The following is a 21,408-nucleotide window of genomic DNA, read 5'->3' as shown; positions in this document are numbered from 1 at the left end:
CTAGCCCATAGCTTGGCTGGGTTGCCCATCAGGGAATTGAACCCCAGTCCCCTGCATGACGGAGGGGAACAATTCCAACCACAAAACAGCCCCTCGCTCCCAGGCCGCCATGATTTAAAAAATATTTTTTTAAGAAAGGGACTTCTTCAGTAACCCCGATCTAAGAAGTCAACATACAATAGAGTCTAAATTCAGTCTAAATTCAGCCGGTGACACCGGTCACACGAACTAGTCCATGCCAAGGCAGCCTGAGTGTATGTTTCCACCCCAGGCAAACAGGACAGCACTTGTGAGTATCTTTCAATTTCATTGTGAAATCATATGCCCTAGGCCATGGTCGGAGGTTCAAATCCAGCAGGTTAGCCTTTTTGACCATCTTACTTAAGCAAGGAAGCACTTGCTACACAAGCACAGCAGAGGTAGTCGGCTTTTTGCAAACACAAAACCTATTCAAGCAACGAAGCATTAGCTACACAAGCAGAGCAGAAAGTAATGAGCTTTTAGCTAACACAAAAACCGATACCAAGACCCAAAACTCGCAACATCTTGGGGGACGAGTACAGAGCCGAATCCAGTAATCTTTGTGTGCTTGTAAATCGAGTGACAAATTTTCCTTCAGGCGAGCTGAAGAGCGGAGAATTGAGGAAATGAATGCGAGCCCAGGTGTTATGGCTAGGAAAGTTGGGGCTTCTGAGGGCGGACTTTGCATTTATTGGGCGTGTTTTTAGTTTTCTTCAGGTGACTCCTCATAGTATGTTATACCGAGTGACCAACTGAAAGGGAACCTTGAGTTACTCATAGGCAGTTTCTGGCTCTAATTCCATAGTATGGTATATACAGTTGAAGTCGGAAGTTTACATACACTTAGGTTGGAGTCATTATAACTTGTTTTTCAACCACTCTACAAATTTCTTGTTAACAAACTTTAGTTTTGGCAAGTCGGTTAGGACATCTACTTTCTGCATGACACATTTAAAAAAATTGTTTACAGACAGATTATTTCACTTATAATTAACTGTATCACAATTCCAGTGGAACAGAAGTTTACATACACTAAGTTGACTGTGCCTTTAAACAGCTTGGAAAATTCCAGAAAATGATGTCATGGCTTTAGAAGCTTCTGATAGCCTAATTGACATCATTTGAGTCAATTGGAGGTGTACCTGTGTATGTATTTCACGGCCTACCTTCAAACGCAGTGCCTCTTTGCTTGACATCATGGGAAAATCAAAAGAAATCAGCCAAGACTTGTTGACCTCCAAAAGTCTGGTTCATCCTTGGGAGCAATTTCCAAACGCCTGAAAGTACCACGTTAATCTGTACAAACAATAGTATGCAAGGGACCATACAGCCGTCATACCGCTCAGGAAGGAGATGCATTCTGTCTCCTACAGATGAACGTACTTTGGTGTGAGAAGTGCAAATCAATCCCAGAACAACAGCAAAGGACCTTGTGAAGATGCTGGAGGAATCCGCACAAAAGTATCTATATCCACAGTAAAAACGAGTTCTATATCGACATAACCTGAAAGGCCACTCAGCAAGGAAGAAGCCACTGCTCCGAACTGCCATAAAAATCCAGGCTATGGTTTGCAACTGCACATGGGGACAAAGATCGTACTTTTTGGAGAAATGTCCTCTGACCTGATGAAACATAAATATAACTGTTTGGCCATAATGACCATTGTTATGTTTGGAGGAAAAATGGGTATGCTTGCAAGACGAAGAACACCATCCCAACCGTGAAGCACGGGGGGTGGCAGCATCATGTTGTGGCGTGCTTTGCTGCAAGAGGGACTGGTGAAGCAACATCTCCAGACATCATTTGGGAAGTTAAAGCTTGGTCGCAAATGGGTTCCAAATGGACAATGACCCCAACCATACTTCCAAAGTTGTGGCAAAATGGTTTAAGAACAACAAAGTCAAGGTATTGGAGTGGCCATCACAAAGCCCTGACCTCAATCCCATAGAAAATGTGTGGGCAGAACTGAAAAAGCGTGTGTGAGCACCAGCTCTGTCAGGAGGAATGGACCAAAATTCACCCAACTTATTGTGGGAAGCTTGTGGAAGGCTACCCAAAACTTTTGACCCAAGTTAAACAATTTAAAGGCAATGCTACCAAATACTAATTGAGTGTATGTAAACTTCTGACCCACTGGGAATGTGATGAAAGAAATAAAAGCTGAAATAAATCATTCTCTCTACTATTATTCTGACATTTCACATTATTAAAATAAAGTGGTGATCCTAACTCATCTAAGACAGGGAATTTTTACTTGGATTAAATGTCAGGGAAATGTGAAAAACTGAGTTTAAATGTATTTGGCTAAGGTGTATGTAAACTTCCGACTTCAACTCTATAGAACAGTGGAGGCTGCTGAGGGGAGGTCGGCTCATAATAATGGCTGGAATGGAGTACATGGAATGTTATAAAACACATGGAACCCACATGTTTGATACCATTCCATTTATTCTGTTCCATCCATTACTATGAGCCATCCTCCCCTCAGCAGCCCCCGCTGATGTAGAAGAGTTAGAGATCGGACTGACAATAAATTAGAATACACAGATATTACCCGTTATTTGCTGTTGGTCGATTTACACTGTGGTGTAGTTGATTGTTGTTGGGGTTAAAGTTGATTGTTGTAAAATGCAGTCTGTGAGCAGTGTTTTCAAAAAAAGTGCACTTGTAGATGGAGGCCTGGGCTTGCACTGTCTGTTGATAATAGAAGTAGTACTGTAGCAGTGCTGTTAGCCACATTATGCAAGCCTTTAAGATCAATACATCTGGATATAAGGTGCCAGTGCTTAGCTAACCACAACTTGTCTATATCAATGAATAAATCACAGCCTTGCTGGTACGCCCCCGCCGTTTTAAAGCCATGTCAAGGTCTAGTTGGTTCCAGACAGCCAGTCTCAGTCTGGTATAGTTCAGTTTTGGCATGGCCTGGTTCGGTTTACCTCCGTAGTATTGCAATATATCCGTTTGTCACAGTTGGGTGTGGCCAGTCTTTCCCCCTCCCCCATCCCAGCGTGTCCTTTCTCTCTCTCTCTCTCTTTCACCACTTGTGCTGACTGTGCACTGATCTCTTCTCCTCCAGAGACACACCCTCCTCCTGGCTGACCCGACAGTCCTTTATGTCCTCCATCTCCACCTCATCATCCTTCCCTTTCTCTGGGGTGCTCTGAGCCACAGCAGGGTCCTCCTCTTCCTCCTCCTTCATTAACTCAGCCGTACGCACCACATAGAACTCCATCTGACTGTCCGGGCTGGCTTTGACTATGGTAACACTCCCCACCTCCAGCTTGTCCTCTAAAGGGCCTCCGCTGGTGGGGGAGATCTTGACGGAGGTTGAGGTGGGGGAGACTTTCATGGAAGCCGTGGTGGGGGAGACTTTCATGGGGTCCACAGTGGGGCAGACTTTCACAGGAACAGCAGTGGGAGAAACATTGTCGGCCCTGACAGTAGCAAGGCTCTCAAACTTGTCCTCTGGCCCTTTCGTGGTTGGTGAGGTTTCGTCCACCTTGACAAAAGTAGTAGTATTCTTTAGAATGCTACGGGGTAGAGTGGTGGGGGACATCATTAAGGGGGTAGGGGCAGGAGAGACATTTAACGGGCTAGAGGAAGGAAACACTTTTCTGGACGACTGGCCAGGGGAGACTTGTATGGGGAAAGGGGTAGGAGAAACATTTAAATGAGTAGGGGAGGGGGACACATTTCTGGAGGACAGGTCAGGTGAGACATTCAAGAGGTTAGAGGTTGGAGAGGCTTGTACAGGGGTAGGGGTAAGAGAGACATTTAAGGCACTAAGACTAGGGTTATTATATGAGCCTTGGGTAAGGGGTAATATCTCAGGGGTCATGGGGGTGACTTGTACTGGGGTGGTGGTGGGGGAATCTTGCATTGGGGGTGTTAGAGGGGAGACGCCTCTTGGACTCGTGTTGGGAGAGACTGGTACGGGACTCTCTGTGGGGGACACTACAAAAGTGACCCTAGTAGGGTACATTTTAACAGGAGCCATCTCAGTGTCGTCAGGTGCACCAGAGTCCAGGCTGGGCTGGGACGACAGGATCTTCACAGGGCTGGAGGTCTGCACTGGAGCAGTGAAGAGGGGTTCCTCTTCTACCATGGGCTGGCTCAGTGGCACTTTGGCCCCCACTGGATCACTACCTCTGCGTGGGGGGAACAGAACCAGACTCTTCTTCCGCTTGGCCACGATGGGAACCACACCGTTGGTGCTGTCCGTTTTGACGTCTTTGAACATGCTCCGCAGGTTGTACCCCTCCTTCCTCTGGGGGTCGTCCTCATCCCCCTTCTCACTATCCAGAGCCTCTGATTGGTCTAACTGGTCGCCAGACCCCTGATCCTTTTTGTCCATGTGGGTGACTCGGAACCTGTAGGTATACGGACCTCTATTAAGTACATCACTACGATAAGGACATTACATAGCATAACTGTACACATGTAAAGTACTTAAACACAAACACAAAGGCCTCTGAATCCTCATAATCCTAAATCCTAAACCCCCTAGAGTCGAATGAGCACAATAAAAACATCAAAATCTGTCAGTTTAAGCTAGAGATATCAGCATCTGTGGTGGAAGGTGGCAGATCGGTGTCTATCAGACCAGGACACATCCCGGAAATCGGTATTTTCGAACACATGCACTACATGACCAAAAGTATGTGGACACCTGGTCCTGCTAGTCTAACATCTCATTCTAAAATCATGGGCATTAATATGGAGTTGGTCCCCCTTTGCTGCTATAACAGCCTCCACTCTTCTGGGAAGGCTTTCCATGAGATGTAGTAACATTGCTGCAGGGACTTGCTTCCATTCAGCCACAAGAGCATTGGTGAGGTCAGGCACTGATGTTGGGCGACTTAGGCCTGGCTTGCAGTCGGCATTCCAATTCATCCCAAACGTGTTTGATGGGGTTGAGGTCAGGGCTCTGAGCAGACTAGTCAAGTTCTTCCACACCAATCTCGACAAACCATTTTTGGATGGACCTCGCTTTGTACACGGGGCATTGTCATGCTGAAACAGGAAAGGGCCTTCCCCAAACTGTTGCCACAAAGTTGGAAGCACAGAATCATCTAGAATGTCATTTTATGCTGTAGCGTTAAGATTTCCCTTCACTGGAACTAAGCCCCAGACCATTATTCCTCCTCCACCAAACTTTACAAATTTTACGGCGAGCTCTACACTACTCCAGCCTATGTTTGGCATTGCACATGGTGATCTTAGGCTTGTGTTCGGCTGCTAGGCCATGGAAAACAATTTCCTGATGCTCCCGATGAACAGTTCTTGTGCTGATGTTGCTTCCAGAGCAGTGGTCTAAAGTACTTAAGTAAAATTACTTTAAAGTACTACTTCTGTCGTTTTTTGTGGGTATCTGTACTTTACTTTGCTATTTATATTTTTGACAACTTTTACTTCACTACATTCCTAAGGAAAATAATGTACTTTTTACTCCATACATTTTCCCTGACACCCAAAAGTACTAGTTACAATTTGAAAGCTTAGCAGGACAGGAAAATGGTCCAATTCACACACTTATCAAGAGAATATCCCTGGTTATCTCTCCTGCCTCTGATTTGATGGACTCACTAAACACAAATGATTTGTTTGTCAATTATAGTGCATTCGGAAAGTATTCAGACCCCTTCCCTTTTACCATATTTTGTTACATTACAGCATTATTATAAAATGGATTAAATACATGTTTTTCCTCATCAATGTACACATGGTACCTCATAATGACAAAGCAAAAGGTTTTTAGAAATTGTTGCAAATGTATTAACATTTTTAAACAGAAATACCTTGTTTATATAAGACCATTTTGCTATGAGACTCAAACTTGAGCTTAGGTGAAACCTGTTTTCATTGATCCTCCTTGAGATGTTTTTACAACTTGATTGGAGTGCACATGTGGTAAATTCAATTAATTGGACATGATTTGGAAAGGCACACACCTGTCTATATATGGTCCCACAGTTGACAGTGTATGTTAGAGCAAAAACCAAGCAATGAGGTCAAACTAATTGTCCGTAGAGCTCCGAAACAGGATTGTTTTTAGGCACAGATCTGGGGAAGGGTACCAAATGATGTCTGTAGCATTGAAGGTCCCCAAGAACAGAGTGGCCTACATCATTCATAAATAGAAGACGTTTGGAACCACCAAGACTTTTCCTAGAGCTGGCTGCCCGGCCAAACTAAGTATTCGGGGGAGAAGGGCCTTGGTCAGGGAGGTGAATAACCTGACTCTAACAGAGCTCCAGAATTCCTCTGTGGAGATGGGAGAACCTTCCAGAAGGACAACCATCTCTACACCACTCCACCAATCAGACATGTATGGTCAGACGAAAACCACTCCTCATTAAAAGGCGCATGGCAGCCCACTTGGAATTTGCCAAAAGGCACCTAAAGGACTCTCAGACCATGAGAAACAAGTTTCTCTGGTTTGATGAAACCAAGATTGAACTCTTTGGCCTGAATGCCAAGTGTCACATCTGGAAGAAACCTGGCACCATCCCTACGGTGAAGCATGGTGGTGACAGCATCATGCTGTGGGGAACAGGATCGAGGGAAAGATGAACAGAGCAAAGTACTGAGAGATCCTTGATGAAAACCTGCTCCAGAGCACTCAGGACCTCAGACTGGGGCAAAGGTTCACCTTCCAACAGGACAACAACCTTATGCACACAGCCAAGACAACGCAGTAGTGGCTTCGGAACAAGTCTCTAAAAGCCCTTGAGTGGCCAGAGTGTGGCCCGGACTTGAACCCGATCAAACATCTCTGGAGAGACCTGAAAATAGCTGTGCAGCGACACTTCCCATCCAACTTGACAGAGCTTCAGAGGATCTGCAGAGAAGAATGGGAGAAACTCCCCAAATACAGGTTTGCCAAGCTTGTAGCGTCATACCCAAGAAGACTTGAGGTTGTAATTGCTGGCAAAGGTGCTTCAACAAAGTACTAAGTAAAGGGTCTGAATACTTATGTACATTTTATATTTCAGTTTTTTTTATACATTTGCAAAAACGTCAAACTTTTTTGCTTTGTCATTATGGGGTATTGTGTGTAGATTAATGAGGAAAAAACTATTTAATCCATTTTAAAATAAGGCTGTAACATAACAAAATGGGGAAAAAGTCAAAGGGTCTGAATACTTTCCAAATGCACTGAGTGCTGGAGTATTACCCTGGCTATCCGTAATAATTTTTCTAAATGGTGCAGTCTGGTTTGCGTAATATAAGGAATTTGAAATTAGTTATACTTTTACTTTTGATACTTAAGTATATTATAGCAATTACATTTACTTTTGATACTTAAATACATTTAAAACAAAATACTTTTAGACTTTTACTCAAGTAGTATTTTACTCGATGACTTTCACTTTTACTTGAGTCATTTTCTATTTAGGTACCTTTACTTTTACTCAAGTATGACAATTGGATACTTTTCCCACCACTGTTCAAGAGGCCGTTTGGAACTCGGTAGTGAGTGTTGCAACCGAGGACAGATGATTTTTACACTCTATTTAACCTATTTAAGTGCAATAGCACTTGGCGGTCCCGTTCTGTGAGTTTGTGTGGCCTACCACTTTGCGGCTGAGCCATTGTTGATCCTAGACGTTTTCACTTCACTATAACGCACTTACAGTTGACCGGGGCAGCTTTAGCAGGGCAAAAATCTGATGAATTGACTTGTTGGAAAGGTGGCATCCTGTGCCACGTTGAAAGTCAGTGAGCTCTTCCTTAAGGTAATTCTACTGTCAATGTTTGTCTATGGAGATTGCATTGCTGTGTGCTCAATTTTATACACCGGTCAGCAGCGGGTGTGGCTGAAATAGTTAAATTCACTCATTTGAAGGAGTGTCCACATACTTTTGTGTATATATTGTACATGTCGGTTGTTTTGCTCTAATATGCACACAAGACTCATCTGAAGATAGCCAGGTAGCAGTTTAAAAAAATGGAAGTATATATGAAAGTAGTTTCAGTGGTGTAAAGTACTAAAGTAAAAGTACTTGAAAGTACTACTTAAGTCGTTTTTTGGGGTATATGTACTTTACTATTTCTTTTTCTGACTACTTTTACTTCACTGCATTCCTAAAGTAAAATGTAGTTTTTACTCCATACATTTTCCCTGACACCTAAAAGCAATTTGAACGCTTAGCAGGACAGAAGAATTGCCTTAAATCACACACCTATCAAGAGAACATCCCTGGTCATCCCTACTGTTTCTGATCTGGTGGACTTACTAAGCACATGCTTTGTTTGTAAATTATATTTTAGTGTTGGAGCGTGCCCCTAGCTATCCGTAAATTAAAAGAACAAGAAAATGAGGCTGTCTGGTTTGCTTAACATGAGTACTTTTACATTATTTATACACTGCTCAAAAAAATAAAGGGAACACTAAAATAACACATCCTAGATCTGAATGAATGAAATATTCTTATTAAATACTTTTTTCTTTACATAGTTGAATGTGCTGACAACAAAATCACACACAAATTATCAATGGAAATCAAATTTATCAACCCATTGAGGTCTGGATTTGGAGTCACACTCAAAATTAAAGTGGAAAACCACACTACAGGCTGATCCAACTTTGATGTAATGTCCTTAAAACAAGTCAAAATGAGGCTCAGTAGTGTGTGTGGCCTTCACGTGCCTGTATGACCTCCCTACAACGCCTGGGCATGCTCCTGATGAGGTGGCGGATGGTCTCCTGAGGGATCTCCTTCCATGACCTGGACTAAAGCATCCGCCAACTCCTGGACAGTCTGTGGTGCAACAGTCTGTGGTGGATGGAGCGAGACATGATGTCCCAGATGTGCTCAATTGGATTCAGGTCTGGGGAACGGGCGGGCCAGTCCATAGCATCAATGCCTTCATCTTGCAGGAACTTCTGACACACTCCAGCCACATGAGGTCTAGCATTGTCTTGTATTAGGAGGAACCCAGGGCCAACCGCACCAGCATATGGTCTCACAAGGGGTCTGAGGATCTCATCTCGGTACCTAATGGCAGTCAGGCTACCTCTGGCGAGCACATGGAGGGCTGTGCGGACCCCCAAAGAAATGGCACCCCACACCATGACTGACCCAGTCTTGGTGTTCTCTGGCAAATGCCAAACGTCCTGCACGGTGTTGGGCTGTAAGCACAACCCCCACCTGTGGACGTCGGGCCCTCATACCACCCTCATGGAGTGTGTTTCTGACCGTTTGAGCAGACACATGCACATTTGTGGCCTGCTGGAGGTCATTTTGCAGGGCTCTGGCAGTGCTCCTCCTGCTCCTCCTTGCACAAAGGCGGAGGTAGCGGTCCTGCTGCTGGGTTGTTGCCCTCCAACGACCTCCTCCACGTCTCCTGATGTACTGGCCTGTCTCCTGGTAGCGCCTCCATGCTCTGGACACTACGCTGACAGACACAGCAAACCTTCTTGCCACATCTCGCATTGATGTGCCATCCTGGATGAGCTGCACTACCTGAGCCACTTGTATGGGTTGTAGACTCCGTCTCATGCTACCACTAGAGTGAAAGCACCGCCAGCATTCAAAAGTGACCAAAACATCAGCCAGGAAGCATAGGAACTGAAAAGTGGTCTGTGGTTACCACCTGCAGAACCACTCCTTTATTGGGGGTGTCTTGCTAATTGCCTATAATTTCCACCTGTTGTCTATTCCATTTGCACAACAGCATGTGCAATTTATTGTCAATCAGTGTTGCTTCCTAAGTGGACAGTTTGATTTCACAGAAGTGTGATTGACTTGGAGTTACATTGTGTTGTTTAAGTGTTCCCTTTATTTTTTTGAGCAGTGTACTTAAGTATACTTGGCTACACTCTTACTTGGCTACACTCTACACTCCTCTGTGGAAGGGGTTCTACTTGGAACCCAAAAGAGTTCTACCTGGAACCAAAAGGGTGCTATCTTCAACCTAAAATGTTTTTTGGGCTGTCCCCATAGGATAACCCTTTGAGGAAACCTTTTTGGTTCCAGCTAGAACCCTTTTGGTTCCAGGTAGAAACCTTTCCACAGAGGGTTCTACATGGAACCCAAAAGGGTTCTACCTGGAACCAGACAGGGTTCTCCTATAAGGACAGTCGAATAACCCTATTGGAGCACTTTTTCTAAGAGTGTAAATAAATAAATATGAATGTATTATGTTGTCAAATATTAGTAAGCAGTCCAGTGTGACTCACCTTCCCACAGCGAACACAGTGGACTCTCTCCTCTCTCCCGGCGTTCTCGGCTTAATGGTCCGAGGTACACGGCTCCGGCGTCGGGCCTTCTTGGAGCGCCCTTGCACACAGAGCGTGCAGGACTTGTGGTCAAGCTGGGCTCCAGAGTGCACGGTGTGGTGATGAGGTGGAATACCCCCCAGGCTCTCTTTGCGCAGTAACCTTTCGGAAAGACAAAGAAGGAATCACTCTGTCATATGTATTTCCCATTCAAACACACTGAACCATAGAACCCTGACTAAGCAAAAACATCCAAAGCCAAAGACACTTTTCCAAGAAGCAGCTGCCGGTTTATAGCATATTTATTAGAATCTGTCTGTGAAATATGAATCTCTAGTGTGATCTATTAGTCCCTTGGTTCCCGACTCTGACCGCCTCTGTCCGTGACCTCCCTCCCATCAGGACTACAGCGTCCCTGGGGAGGTGTCTGTAGCTGTGCTGAAGCTGGCTAAGAGAGGAGAGTGTGGGAAGAATACGAATGGGTGGCCAACGAATGCCACAGCCCTGTAGGCTGCTATCAGTCTGAGCACTAGCTTGGCAAACAGGCAGGAACACTAAAACACTCAACCTAGAGGTGCCAAATAAGAATCTGGATTGAATTAAAAAGCATAAATCAGTTTTCCTTTCTCTAGTACGCTAGTAGCACATCACAGCTATATTATCACAGCACATCACTGGGTCGGAGTTTCTCTCAAATGCCCTCGATCATCTCAACCTAGAATGCTTCATATGCAGTGGTGGAAAAAGTATCCAATTGTCATACTTGATTAAAAGTAAAGATACCTTAATAGAAAATAACTCACGTAGAAGTCATCCAGTAAAATACTACTTGAGTAAAAGTCTAAAATGTAAAAAGTAAATTATTTTCTTTAGGAATGTAGTGAAGTAAAAGTAAAAGTTCTCAAAAAATATAAATAGTAAAGTACAGATACCCCAAAAAACTACTTTAGTAGTAGCTTAGTGTTTTTACTTAAGTACTTTACACCACTGTTTATTTATATGGATGTGGGTAGTAGTAGAATAAATGTTTTCTCTTGTTCTGTATCTTCCTCAAATGCTTCGTATGGATGTGAGCAACACCTCGTTGGCATACAGTTGTAGCATAATATGTTGAGAGGCTATTTGTGTTTTGCTTCAGAACACAGCAGTAAAGATCAGACCCCATAATAGAGCTGCGAATGCAGCAGGGCAACAATAAGCCAGGTGGCCCTATGGGACAGGCAGCCCAAGGTAAGAGACACTGACTGCATACACAGCTGTCTACAGGGACACAGGAACAGAGGGGCTGGGCACGCCACTGTAAAGCTACCATCTGGTCCCAGGATAAATACAAGCTACACACAATACACTTTATCCAGACTCAGTCTGACTACTACAGGCACAGTGAAATGTACACCCATTATTGTGGCCTCTCTGAAAACTCCACACCCTAAAGAAGGAGGGAAAAACCTGTAGTATAGTACACAGAGTACAGAAGACCTACATTTGAACCATATGTATTATGTACCACATAAAGACTGGTTTGTTTAAGTGCTAAAAGGAACTAGGACTGTATTACTTGAGAGAGTTGGTGATCTTAGGAAGTAAGGTGCTTGTTTACCTTAGCTCTGCACACTAAAAGACTTTCACCAAGGGTGATAATACAACCATGGAGTAATGCCAGTCAGATGAACTAAACATCATGTAAATCAATGTTTTATATCTAAAAGAGGCTTAATGTTTGAACAAGCTATGCTTACATTTTATGAATCAAAACAGTTCACATTTTAAGTGTTCTTATTTTCAGTATATTTTTAAGACAAGCTGAATGTGAATCCACTTACATGACTAATAGATAGCATAACCAAATCAAAAAAGTTGGTATTAGCTATACATACGTAGGATCATGATGTTCACAAATATCCTGTTTTCCTAGCATCTCCTTGAAGGCTTCCATGTTGGCTAGAAGGCAAAACAGAACACAAAAAAGACACATTTATTTGAAAGTGTAATTCCTAAGGTACTGACAAAATCTAGTATCTATTGTGTTGTTTCTCGAGTTACTACCTTCATTTTCAATGATGCACTTCAGGATTTGTTCAACAGTGTCTTGATGGTCCTCTTCTTCATCATCTGTAATACATGAAAGATTGTCTGGCGAAGCAGCTTGCCCCCAAGCTTGCTCCGTCATCATTCGAGATTATTAAAGGAAATTCTCAATGTTGTTGACCTTAACCCTGTTTTAACCATTTTTAAAAGGAGCTTATTTATGTTTGTGTGAATCAACCGATTCTACAGCTCCTTTAAGGTAGTTTATTTCAACTAAAGCTTCCACTGATGGGCCGGCTTAATTTAATATGGAAAATATGACTTCTTTGTGAGTATCCAATGTTGACATAGGAATGAATTTAATTCAAGCTGAATAACATCCTCTTAAACTAAATAGTACAACAGAGTTCCTCTGTTTCCTGTTTAGGAAAGGGCCAAGGAAAAAAACCGACACCTCTGAAAAAAGTCACACATACCATATGTATCTGCCTCAAAAATCAATAGTGGACGCTTGTTAACTTCTTCAAGCCATATCCCCGATCCTGACATCAATGGGTAGATCAAAGCCAATATATAAAACTCTTTCTGACAGATCCTTGTTTTCCCTGGTAGATACTTACCATTCTTGTCTGGTCCCAGTTTCTGCTCACACTCCTCCTCATCTTCATCTTCCTCCTCCCCTGTCCTGCAGCGGTAGCCCTTCTTCTTCAGAAGGTGGCAGACCAGGAAACCCAGGAGGCCCGTGATGAAGAAGAAGAAAACCAGGAGGAAGATCATGTATGGGGGAGGGGGTTCACCCACTGTCGATGCCTCCAGGTCCGTCATCTCTCAGCAGTCTTCACTCACCCTCTATCTGTACCGTAGTCCTAAATAGGCAATGGGCACATACATATGTACTGTACTGTAGAGTCAGTGATGAAACCTTGAAGGGGGTCCCCCACCACACTTAACAGACGTCAACTGTTGATCCATTCAGCAGCATTGATGGGACTGCGTGCGTGGTCTTGTCTGGCCATCTGAGCCTCCTGTGTGGAATAGATACCCCCCCCCCCCCACCCTCAGCTTCCGTGCGTACCGCTGGCTAAAGCCAACTTTATCTATCTCAGCAGGCAGAGCTGGGCCAGTGGGTACACACCCTCTGTTTTTTCACTGGGCATCTTAACCAACACAAACACAGACACACTGTGCTAAATTCCACAGGCCAAGGAGTGAGGTATTCATCGGTGACTCATTAATTCAAATTCCGTTGTATGGTACTTGATAGGTTATAAAACCCGGCCAGCAAAATAACTCAATGTTTGTACTACAATGTTATTTTTAAAGTTGTGAATTAAAGTTTGAAGCTTCTGCTTACAGAGGAAGTTGTTCAATATTTTGGTCCATATTTTTTATTACAGAGGGCCTAGACACAACCACCTAAAGCCCATCACGCCAGCAGTTCAGGCATATACTTCATTGCAGTTCCCCAGCAGCAGTAGAATTCTTGTGTCCCTCTAAAGAAAAAAAGTACATTCCCTTCTGCCTACTCTCCCAGCCTGACATTTTTACAATATGTGGGTGGAATTGGAAATGTATGGCAACTAATGTTTCTGTGAAATGTACAGTCTATCTGTCCCTCTAAATCATGCCACTTACTGATAAGGCTGTCACTAGTCTAGTGCCACAGTCACAAGAGGACCAGTCCTGTATACACCTGACATGTTCTGTCAGACTTACATCAATTGATTATAGATTCTCAGTAAATCTGTTGAATTACAATGAGGTCATTTGCAGTAAACATTGAATTTGCAGCAAAAAATGACAGGAAAGGACACGAGCAAACTGAAATATGGGGCAGAATATCTCTGCATCAGCATAAGCACAGATAATCTTGAGGTGACTCAGCAATATAATGCACTCCATCAGGAACACACACATTGATGACACTGCAGCAACATACTGTGTTTTTCCCTGTCACTGACAGCAAGCTCTGCACTAATAACACTGCAAATGGCATTTTTAAGAATAGCATAAAAAAAACGTGATTCAATTGAGACAACGATTTTTATTTGTGATGCCTGCTGCTGTTTATTTGTGATGCCTGCTGTTGTTTATTTGTGATGCCTGCTGTTGTTTATTTGTGATGCCTGCTGTTGTTTATTTGTGATGCCTGCTGTTGTTTATTTGTGATGCCTGCTGTTGTTTATTTGTGATGCCTGCTGCTGTTTATTTGTGATGCCTGCTGTTGTTTATTTGTGATGCCTGCTGCTGTTTATTTGTGATGCCTGCTGTTGTTTATTTGTGATGCCTGCTGCTGTTTATTTGTGATGCCTGCTGTTGTTTATTTGTGATGCCTGCTGCTGTTTATTTGTGATGCCTGCTGTTGTTTATTTGTGATGCCTGCTGTTGTTTATTTGTGATGCCTGCTGTTTTCCCTTTTATTTCCTAAAGATTCATATCATTTCAAACTAGCTACAAATTGGCCATTTGAATTTCATAGATGAGTATCATATCAAATATATATATATATTTTTTAAACCTTTATTTAACTAGGTAAGTCAGTTAAGAACAAATTCTTATTTTCAATGACGGCCTAGGAACAGTGGGTTACCTGCCTGTTCACTCACCATGGCTGACTGTTTCCACATTCTGACTCCTTCAGTGACATACATGACCTTTTGAATATCAACTTCTTTTCAGATAACCTTTACTATAACTTAAACTGTGAATGCACAGCTGTGCAGTAAATGTTTTTGGGGAGGGTAAGTGTTTAGGGGCATATTTGCATTATCAACATAGATTGTCTCAGTTCAAGTTCAAGTCTAGGGCTACACAAGTGACCTTGAGCTCAGTGATGACTACCTGACCAGCTGTTACTAATCCTATTACAAAAAACACTACAGCTACATGCTTACATAATTCACTATAAACTAAAGACCTGCAATGGACAGTCAAGACAGCTATTAGGCAATAGCCACTAACTAACATGATGGTTAGGCGGGTAACAGGAGGTGAGCCCTTGAAAAAATCATGAAGAATTTTGATCAATGGATACATTTAACCTATTTAAGATCTTTCCACACTTTGTTATGGAAACACTGTAGTTTACTTCAAGTTTGTTAAGATTTTGTAAAGACTATAATCATTATTATTTAGTAAGAACACCTTTATACACTGATTATAGTGCATCCTTTGTCAGACAGCATTTAGGAATGTTCAAGTTCAACTTTTGTACTATTCTTTTAAACATAAATAGTGAAGTCCGTTAATAAATTGTGACGTGAGCGGCGGTGGCCCATGACTGCAACAGTAGCCTTGAAGACCTAGAACAGAGTGACCATGACCATCCCGCAGTGCACTCGATCTTTTACAAGTTTTGTGCGGCCTCGTTGCCCATGATGAGTATCCAATGTTGCCCTTGGCTTTGTAAATGCGCTACGACACGCACACATATGATGGAATTTTGACAATGACAAATGTGACAAAACCAGATATTCTAGTCTAGTCTGAGTCGGAACTTGACCGAGAATGCACTTGAGTGTATGATACGCTCCATCATCCTGACTAAAACAGGCGCTCTTCCATAATTAATCAATGACAAAATGCTGCGCCAAATCACAAATATATATATTAAATCGAATAATATCATTGCATAGTAATACTGTATCTATCGCTGAGCATAACAACATAGTCGCAATTCATTTGCTGCATCATACGTTCCCCAGGTTCGCTTGCTGATTTGAACATCCCACCCGCCCATCGACAACCTATAATAAAACATCCCCCTTGATCATTATTTAACGAGCCCTACTCACGTTATTTCCGAAACATTAGGAACCCCTAGTAAATGTGGATGCTATCCCCATAGGTGTGTGATCTCCTGTAGTAAGTCTTTTGAGGTGCGCTTGTTGTCTGACTGAACGAGAGCTGCTCTGGAGTAAACCGAAGGGACGAGATTCGTTATTTAAAGGGAAAATTATTATTTAAAGGGAAAATAACCCGTGTTTTTATTTTATTTTGAAGCCAGATTTTTGGACTGTTATATTTGAACAATTCATCCAATTGGTCCAATTAATCTAGGCTAACCATTAAATCATTTTAAACGATTATTATAGTAGTCCTGTTAAAACTACAAACTACACAAATTAGGGTTAACTAGAATTAGATGTTGATACTTGAAGAACACCCTCTTAGAAGAAAATAATAGCTGGACAGGTTCACACATGATTAAACCAAAGTGACATCAAACATGAGTTTTATCAGCACCTTGCATTATCCACATTAAAGGGGGAAACATTTGGATAACCAGAAGATATAGGCTACTGTCTGTGAGGTAGGTCTATATAGGCCTACCTCACATACAGTCAAAGTTGCTAATAATCAGAATAATTCGAGAGATTTGATTTGATTTGAGTGCTCTGCTCAACCATTGATGAATTGATCAATCCTACCCTTGCAAACCTATATGAACTTTCCTTGCAATCTAGATGTGATGAGTTTGCTGCATATTTCATAGATAAGATAGCAAACATTTGGCTAGGTATCAGTCAATCAAGACCCGATGAGAAGTTTGATGATATGTGCCCCAGTCTATCACGCAAAGGCACTATGGAGTTATTTTCCCTGGTTGACACAGACATACTCAGGAAAGTGATAGCACAACTTAAGCCTTCTACCTGCCTTCTCGATCCTATCACCACCACCTTCTTCAAAACAGTTTTTAATTGCATATCTGAAGAAATGAAATCTATTGTTAATCACTTCCCACTGCACTAAAAACTGGTATGGTGAACCTAGGTACCTATTATTGGAGCCAAAGCACAGAGGCAGAATCTGGCCGCACATTTTGACAAGCAATAAAGATAAAACACCAGTAAAAAAAATCTAGGTGTCATTTTATATTCTGACATCAAATTCGAATCACACATTAGGAACGTGACCAAATAGATTTTTACCACCTGAGGAACATTATCAAGGTGCGGCCATTTCTATCTCAGGCTGATACAGAGAGACTCATCCATGCTTTTATTAGAAGCAGACTTGACTACTGTAATTCTCTCCTGTCTGGTCTACCCAGAAAGCCAAACATATAGACCAAGAACGAGACGGAGAGCACAAATTACACTGGTTTTAAAGTCTCTGCACTGGCTGCCTGTGAGTTTTATAATTCATTTTAAGATTCTTCTATTGGTTTTTAAATCAAACCACGATTGTGCACACCAATACATATCAGTCATGCTTTTGAGTTATGTACCCAGTAGGTCCCTCAAGTCCTTTGGCCTTTTCACTATTACAATGCTTAGGACTAAGAGGCTTGGAGAGGCTGCCTTTAGTTACTATGCCCCCTGCCTCCTGAATAGCCTGCCAGAGAACTCTAGAGTGGCAGAAACTTTGGACATATTTAAAAGAGATCTTAAAACACACCTTTTTAGCTTTGCTTTTCCTTAGGGTGCTTTTCAGTCTTTCAGTTTTTGTAATTATTATTTTGTTTTTATTCTCTATGTCTGTTGTTTTTTAGTAATATTTTTTCCCTGTGAAGCACGTTGTGTTGCGTACATGTCTGAAATATGCAATATAAATAATGCTGGATATGATTTGATCTGACCTCTCATTGGCTAGAATGGTCCCACCTGATCTCGCCACATCCCTGCCTGCCTGCCTTCCATCTTTGAGGACATGTATTTCCATGTCGGTCACTTGACTATCTTGTGAATATAATTGACAGTCTTTGATGAGTGATGAGAAAAACAGACGAGCCGCGAGCGTCAACGGGGTCAAATTAAAGAAAGTATATTTTTCTCGCGTCTACGCGGAGAACTGTTGGGAAATGTGCGGGTAAATTGCGTGGGTCGTTTGTAGAAAAGGAATGAGAGGAATTGTTATCAGCAGTGGCGATGAAATAGCAATCTCACTTTCTCTCTCTCAATTCAATTCAAGGGGCTTTATTGGCATGGGAAACATATGTTAACATTGCCAAAGCAAGTGAAGTAGATAATATACAAAAGTGAAATAAACAATAAAATGAACAGTAAACATTACACTCACAGAAGTTCAAAAGAATAAAGACATTACAAATGTCATATTATGTATGTATACAGTCTTGCTACCATGTCCCCAAAGGCAAGGTATTGATAACGCTGATGAATAGATGTTTATCTATGTTTAATAAAACTGAATTGTTGATTAATAAGACCCTGAGTTGTCTCTGTTATTATTCCCGGTATGGGATTTCAATCATTGAATAAATGATCTGACTGCCAATCAGCTGCCCCCTATGTCTTCACCTTAGAAGTGCACTTGCTGTGAGACTTGTGTTAAGATAAACTTATTGGAGAGAGAAAGGTAGGTGAAGTCTTAGTGACTGATTAACATAGTTAGAATAGCTAGGAAATATGATTGTATTGGATTTATTACCTGCCATTACAATTGACTTTTATATAATGGGAAACATTATAGATTTTTGGTAGATAGACAAGTCTGAGAGTGCTCACTTTGAGGTACTTGACACATAGAGATAGATAGAGGACTCAAGTGCCCAAAATCCTGTATTAGCATGGGCTGCGCCAATGAGGACTTTCACCATTTTGAAGTAGCAGAAGGACAATCCCTCTAATTCCTTTTCTTCAAATGACCCACACAATCCCAACTGTGGGAAAGACTATGTTTGTTCCCACACTTGGGACTCTGACTCTCTATTGGCTACACTGACTTTTGGCCTCCCATCCTATTCTAACCACCTCTTGCCGGCTTTGTATTCATGTTACCTGATGTATTTGCTGTACAATATGATCTTGTTGCCATCTAACACACATTCAAATGTCATAAATCAACACTGCAGATCTCTTCCTGTCCTCTGCCGTGCCTTGATTCCCTTACTATTACTGCATTGTCGGAACTAGAAGCACAAGCATTTCGCTACACTCGTATTAACATCTGCTAACCATGTGTATGTGACAAATAAAATTTGATTTACTGTTGATGATATCTGGAAATGTGCATGTACACCCTGGCCCATCTACTGTTGCTAGCACCAATTCTGACTTGTGCTCTGATATCTGCTTCACTGATTTCTGCTCTCGTAAAAGCTTGGGTTTTCCACAAGTTAACACTAGAAGCTTATTACCAAAAACTGATAATTGAAAGTGTGGGTTCACAGCTCCAATCCAGATGTGTTGGTCATTACTGAGACGTGGTTAAGGAAGAGTGTTTTGAATACTGATGTTAACATTTCTGCTTATAACCTTTGGGGGGAGTGGCAATCTTTACCAAGGATCACCTTCAGTGCTTGGCTGTCTCCAAGTCTGTCCCCAAACAATTCGATTTTTTGGTTTTAAGCATTAAACTTTCAAATAGCTCTTTGTTTACTGTTGTTGAGTGCTATCGTCCTCCATCAGCACCAGCCTGTACCCTACCTGCCCTAAGCTCTCTCCTGGCCCCTTACACTAAGTCTGAATTTGTCCTGCTAGGTGACCTAAACTGGGACATACTTAAACCACCTGACCAAGTCGTAAAGCAATGAGTCTGGTGTTTTCTGTAATGACCGTAGTGATCACTGTTTAACAGTCTGTGTTCGTAATGGCTGCTCAATGAAATAACAAGTCCTGATTTGTCATAGACGCTTGCTAAAAAACTTTAATGGGCAAGCCTTCCTTCATGAACTGCCCTCTGTAAAATGCTATCGATTCAGCTTGATCCCCTCTGTCGAAGCTTGGACCTTCTTTAAAAAAATATTTTCAGTGGTATTGTTAACAAACACTCCCCATAAAGAAAATTAGAATTAAAGACAGGTTGAACCCCTGGTTCGACCGTGATCTTGCAGAGTTACTCCACCTCAAGAATTGCATTTGGCGACGCATACTCAGGCTGACTAGCTCTCGTTCACAAATGAGAAATAAATGCACTCAGGCTATCCGGAAGGCCAAAGTGAGTTACTTTAAGGAGCAGTTCTCTCTCTGTGGGTCTAACCCCAAGAAGTTCTGGAAAATGGTTAAAGACCTGGAGAATAAACCCTAATCACAGTTTCCCATGTCCATTAAAACTTCTTCGGGATAGGGGGCAGCATTTTCACTTTTGGATAAATAGCGTGCCCAAATTCAACTGCCTGCTACTCATCCCCAGAATATAAGATTTGGATAGAAAACACTCTGAAGGTTCTAAAACTGTTTGAATCATGTCTATGAGTATAACAGAACTTATGTAGCAGGCAAAACCCTGAGGACAAACCATTCTGATTTTATTTTTGAGGTCACTGTCTATTCAATTCTACACAGTTGTGTGATTTTCTAAGGGACTTGTTTGCAGTTCCTACCGCTTCCACTGGATGTCCCCGTCTTTAGAAATTGGTTGAGGTTATTCCTTTGTGTAATGAAGAAGCATGGACATCTTGAACAAGTGTCACGTCATGTGTACTGTTTGATAGAGGCGCAAGACCAGAAAGCATGCTTGAGTTTGTTGTCTTCCTGTATTGAACACAGATCATCCTGTCTTCAATTTTATCGATTATTTACGTTTAAAAATACCTAAAGTTGAATTACAAAAGTAGTTTGAAATGTTTTGGCAAAGTTTACAGGTAACTTTTGAGATATTTTGTAGTGACGTTGGTCAAGTTGGAACCAGTGTTTTTCTGGATCAAACTGCCAAATAAAAGGACATTTTGGATATATATGGAAGGAATTAATCAAACAAAAAGGACCATTTGTGAGGTTTATGGGACATATTGGAGTGCCAACAAAAGAAGCTCGTTCAAAGGTAAGGTATGATTTATATTTTATTACTGCATTTTGTGTCGTGCCTGCCGGGTTGAAATATGCTATTCTCTCATTGTTTACTGTTGTGCTATCATCAGATAATAGCATCTTATGCTTTTGCCGAAAAGCCTTTTGAAATCTGACATGTTGGTTGGATTCACAACGAGTGTAGCTTATATCTTACATGTGTGATTTAATGAAAGTTTGATTTTTATAGTATTTTATTTGAATTTGGCGCTCTGCATTTTCCCTGGCTACCTATCCCAGAGAGTTTTTAATGACAATGATGTGGTTGTTACTGACAAGAAGCACATGGCTGAGCTCTTTAATCACCACTTCATTAAGGCAGGATTCCTATTTGACTCAGCCATGCCTCCTTGCCCATCCAACATTTCCTTATCTTC

The 21,408-nt window shown here is 41.9% G+C and overlaps 1 protein-coding gene across 2 annotated transcripts; it reads right to left on the bottom strand.

The window, feature by feature from the left end:
- Positions 1 to 2,368: 2,368 nt before the first annotated feature.
- Positions 2,369 to 13,290, bottom strand: LOC109864837 (histone-lysine N-methyltransferase 2D-like). Of its 2 annotated transcripts, none has more exons than XM_020452826.2 (5): positions 12,899 to 13,290; positions 12,297 to 12,362; positions 12,128 to 12,191; positions 10,212 to 10,412; positions 2,369 to 4,395 (listed from the first exon to the last, which is right to left on the bottom strand). In XM_020452826.2, the coding sequence occupies exons 1-5, from the start codon at positions 13,101 to 13,103 to the stop codon at positions 3,060 to 3,062; spliced, it is 1,872 nt and encodes a 623-aa protein (XP_020308415.1). In that variant the 5' UTR covers positions 13,104 to 13,290; the 3' UTR covers positions 2,369 to 3,059. The 2 variants fall into 2 exon arrangements, with proteins under 2 accessions (XP_020308415.1, XP_020308413.1); XM_020452824.2 differs by having other exon boundaries at positions 2,380 to 4,395; positions 12,297 to 12,407.
- Between the last annotated feature and the right edge of the window lie 8,118 nt (positions 13,291 to 21,408).

The sequence above is a fragment of the Oncorhynchus kisutch genome, linkage group LG19 (genome assembly GCF_002021735.2).
Source record: "Oncorhynchus kisutch isolate 150728-3 linkage group LG19, Okis_V2, whole genome shotgun sequence".
Classification (NCBI taxonomy): Eukaryota; Metazoa; Chordata; class Actinopteri; order Salmoniformes; family Salmonidae; genus Oncorhynchus; species Oncorhynchus kisutch.
This window is presented reverse-complemented; position numbering and strand designations above follow the sequence as displayed.

Bases quoted from the DNA above. Each gene is read 5' to 3' on its own strand.
- LOC109864837 (XM_020452824.2), bottom strand. From the start codon at position 13,103: ATGACGGACCTGGAGGCATCGACAGTGGGTGAACCCCCTCCCCCATAC. The intron at 10,413-12,127 runs GTATGTATAGCT...TCTTTCCGAAAG, and splicing joins TGTGAACATCATGATCCTAC to GTTACTGCGCAAAGAGAGCC. The intron at 4,396-10,211 runs GTGAGTCACACT...GTATACCTACAG, and splicing joins ACTGTGTTCGCTGTGGGAAG to GTTCCGAGTCACCCACATGG.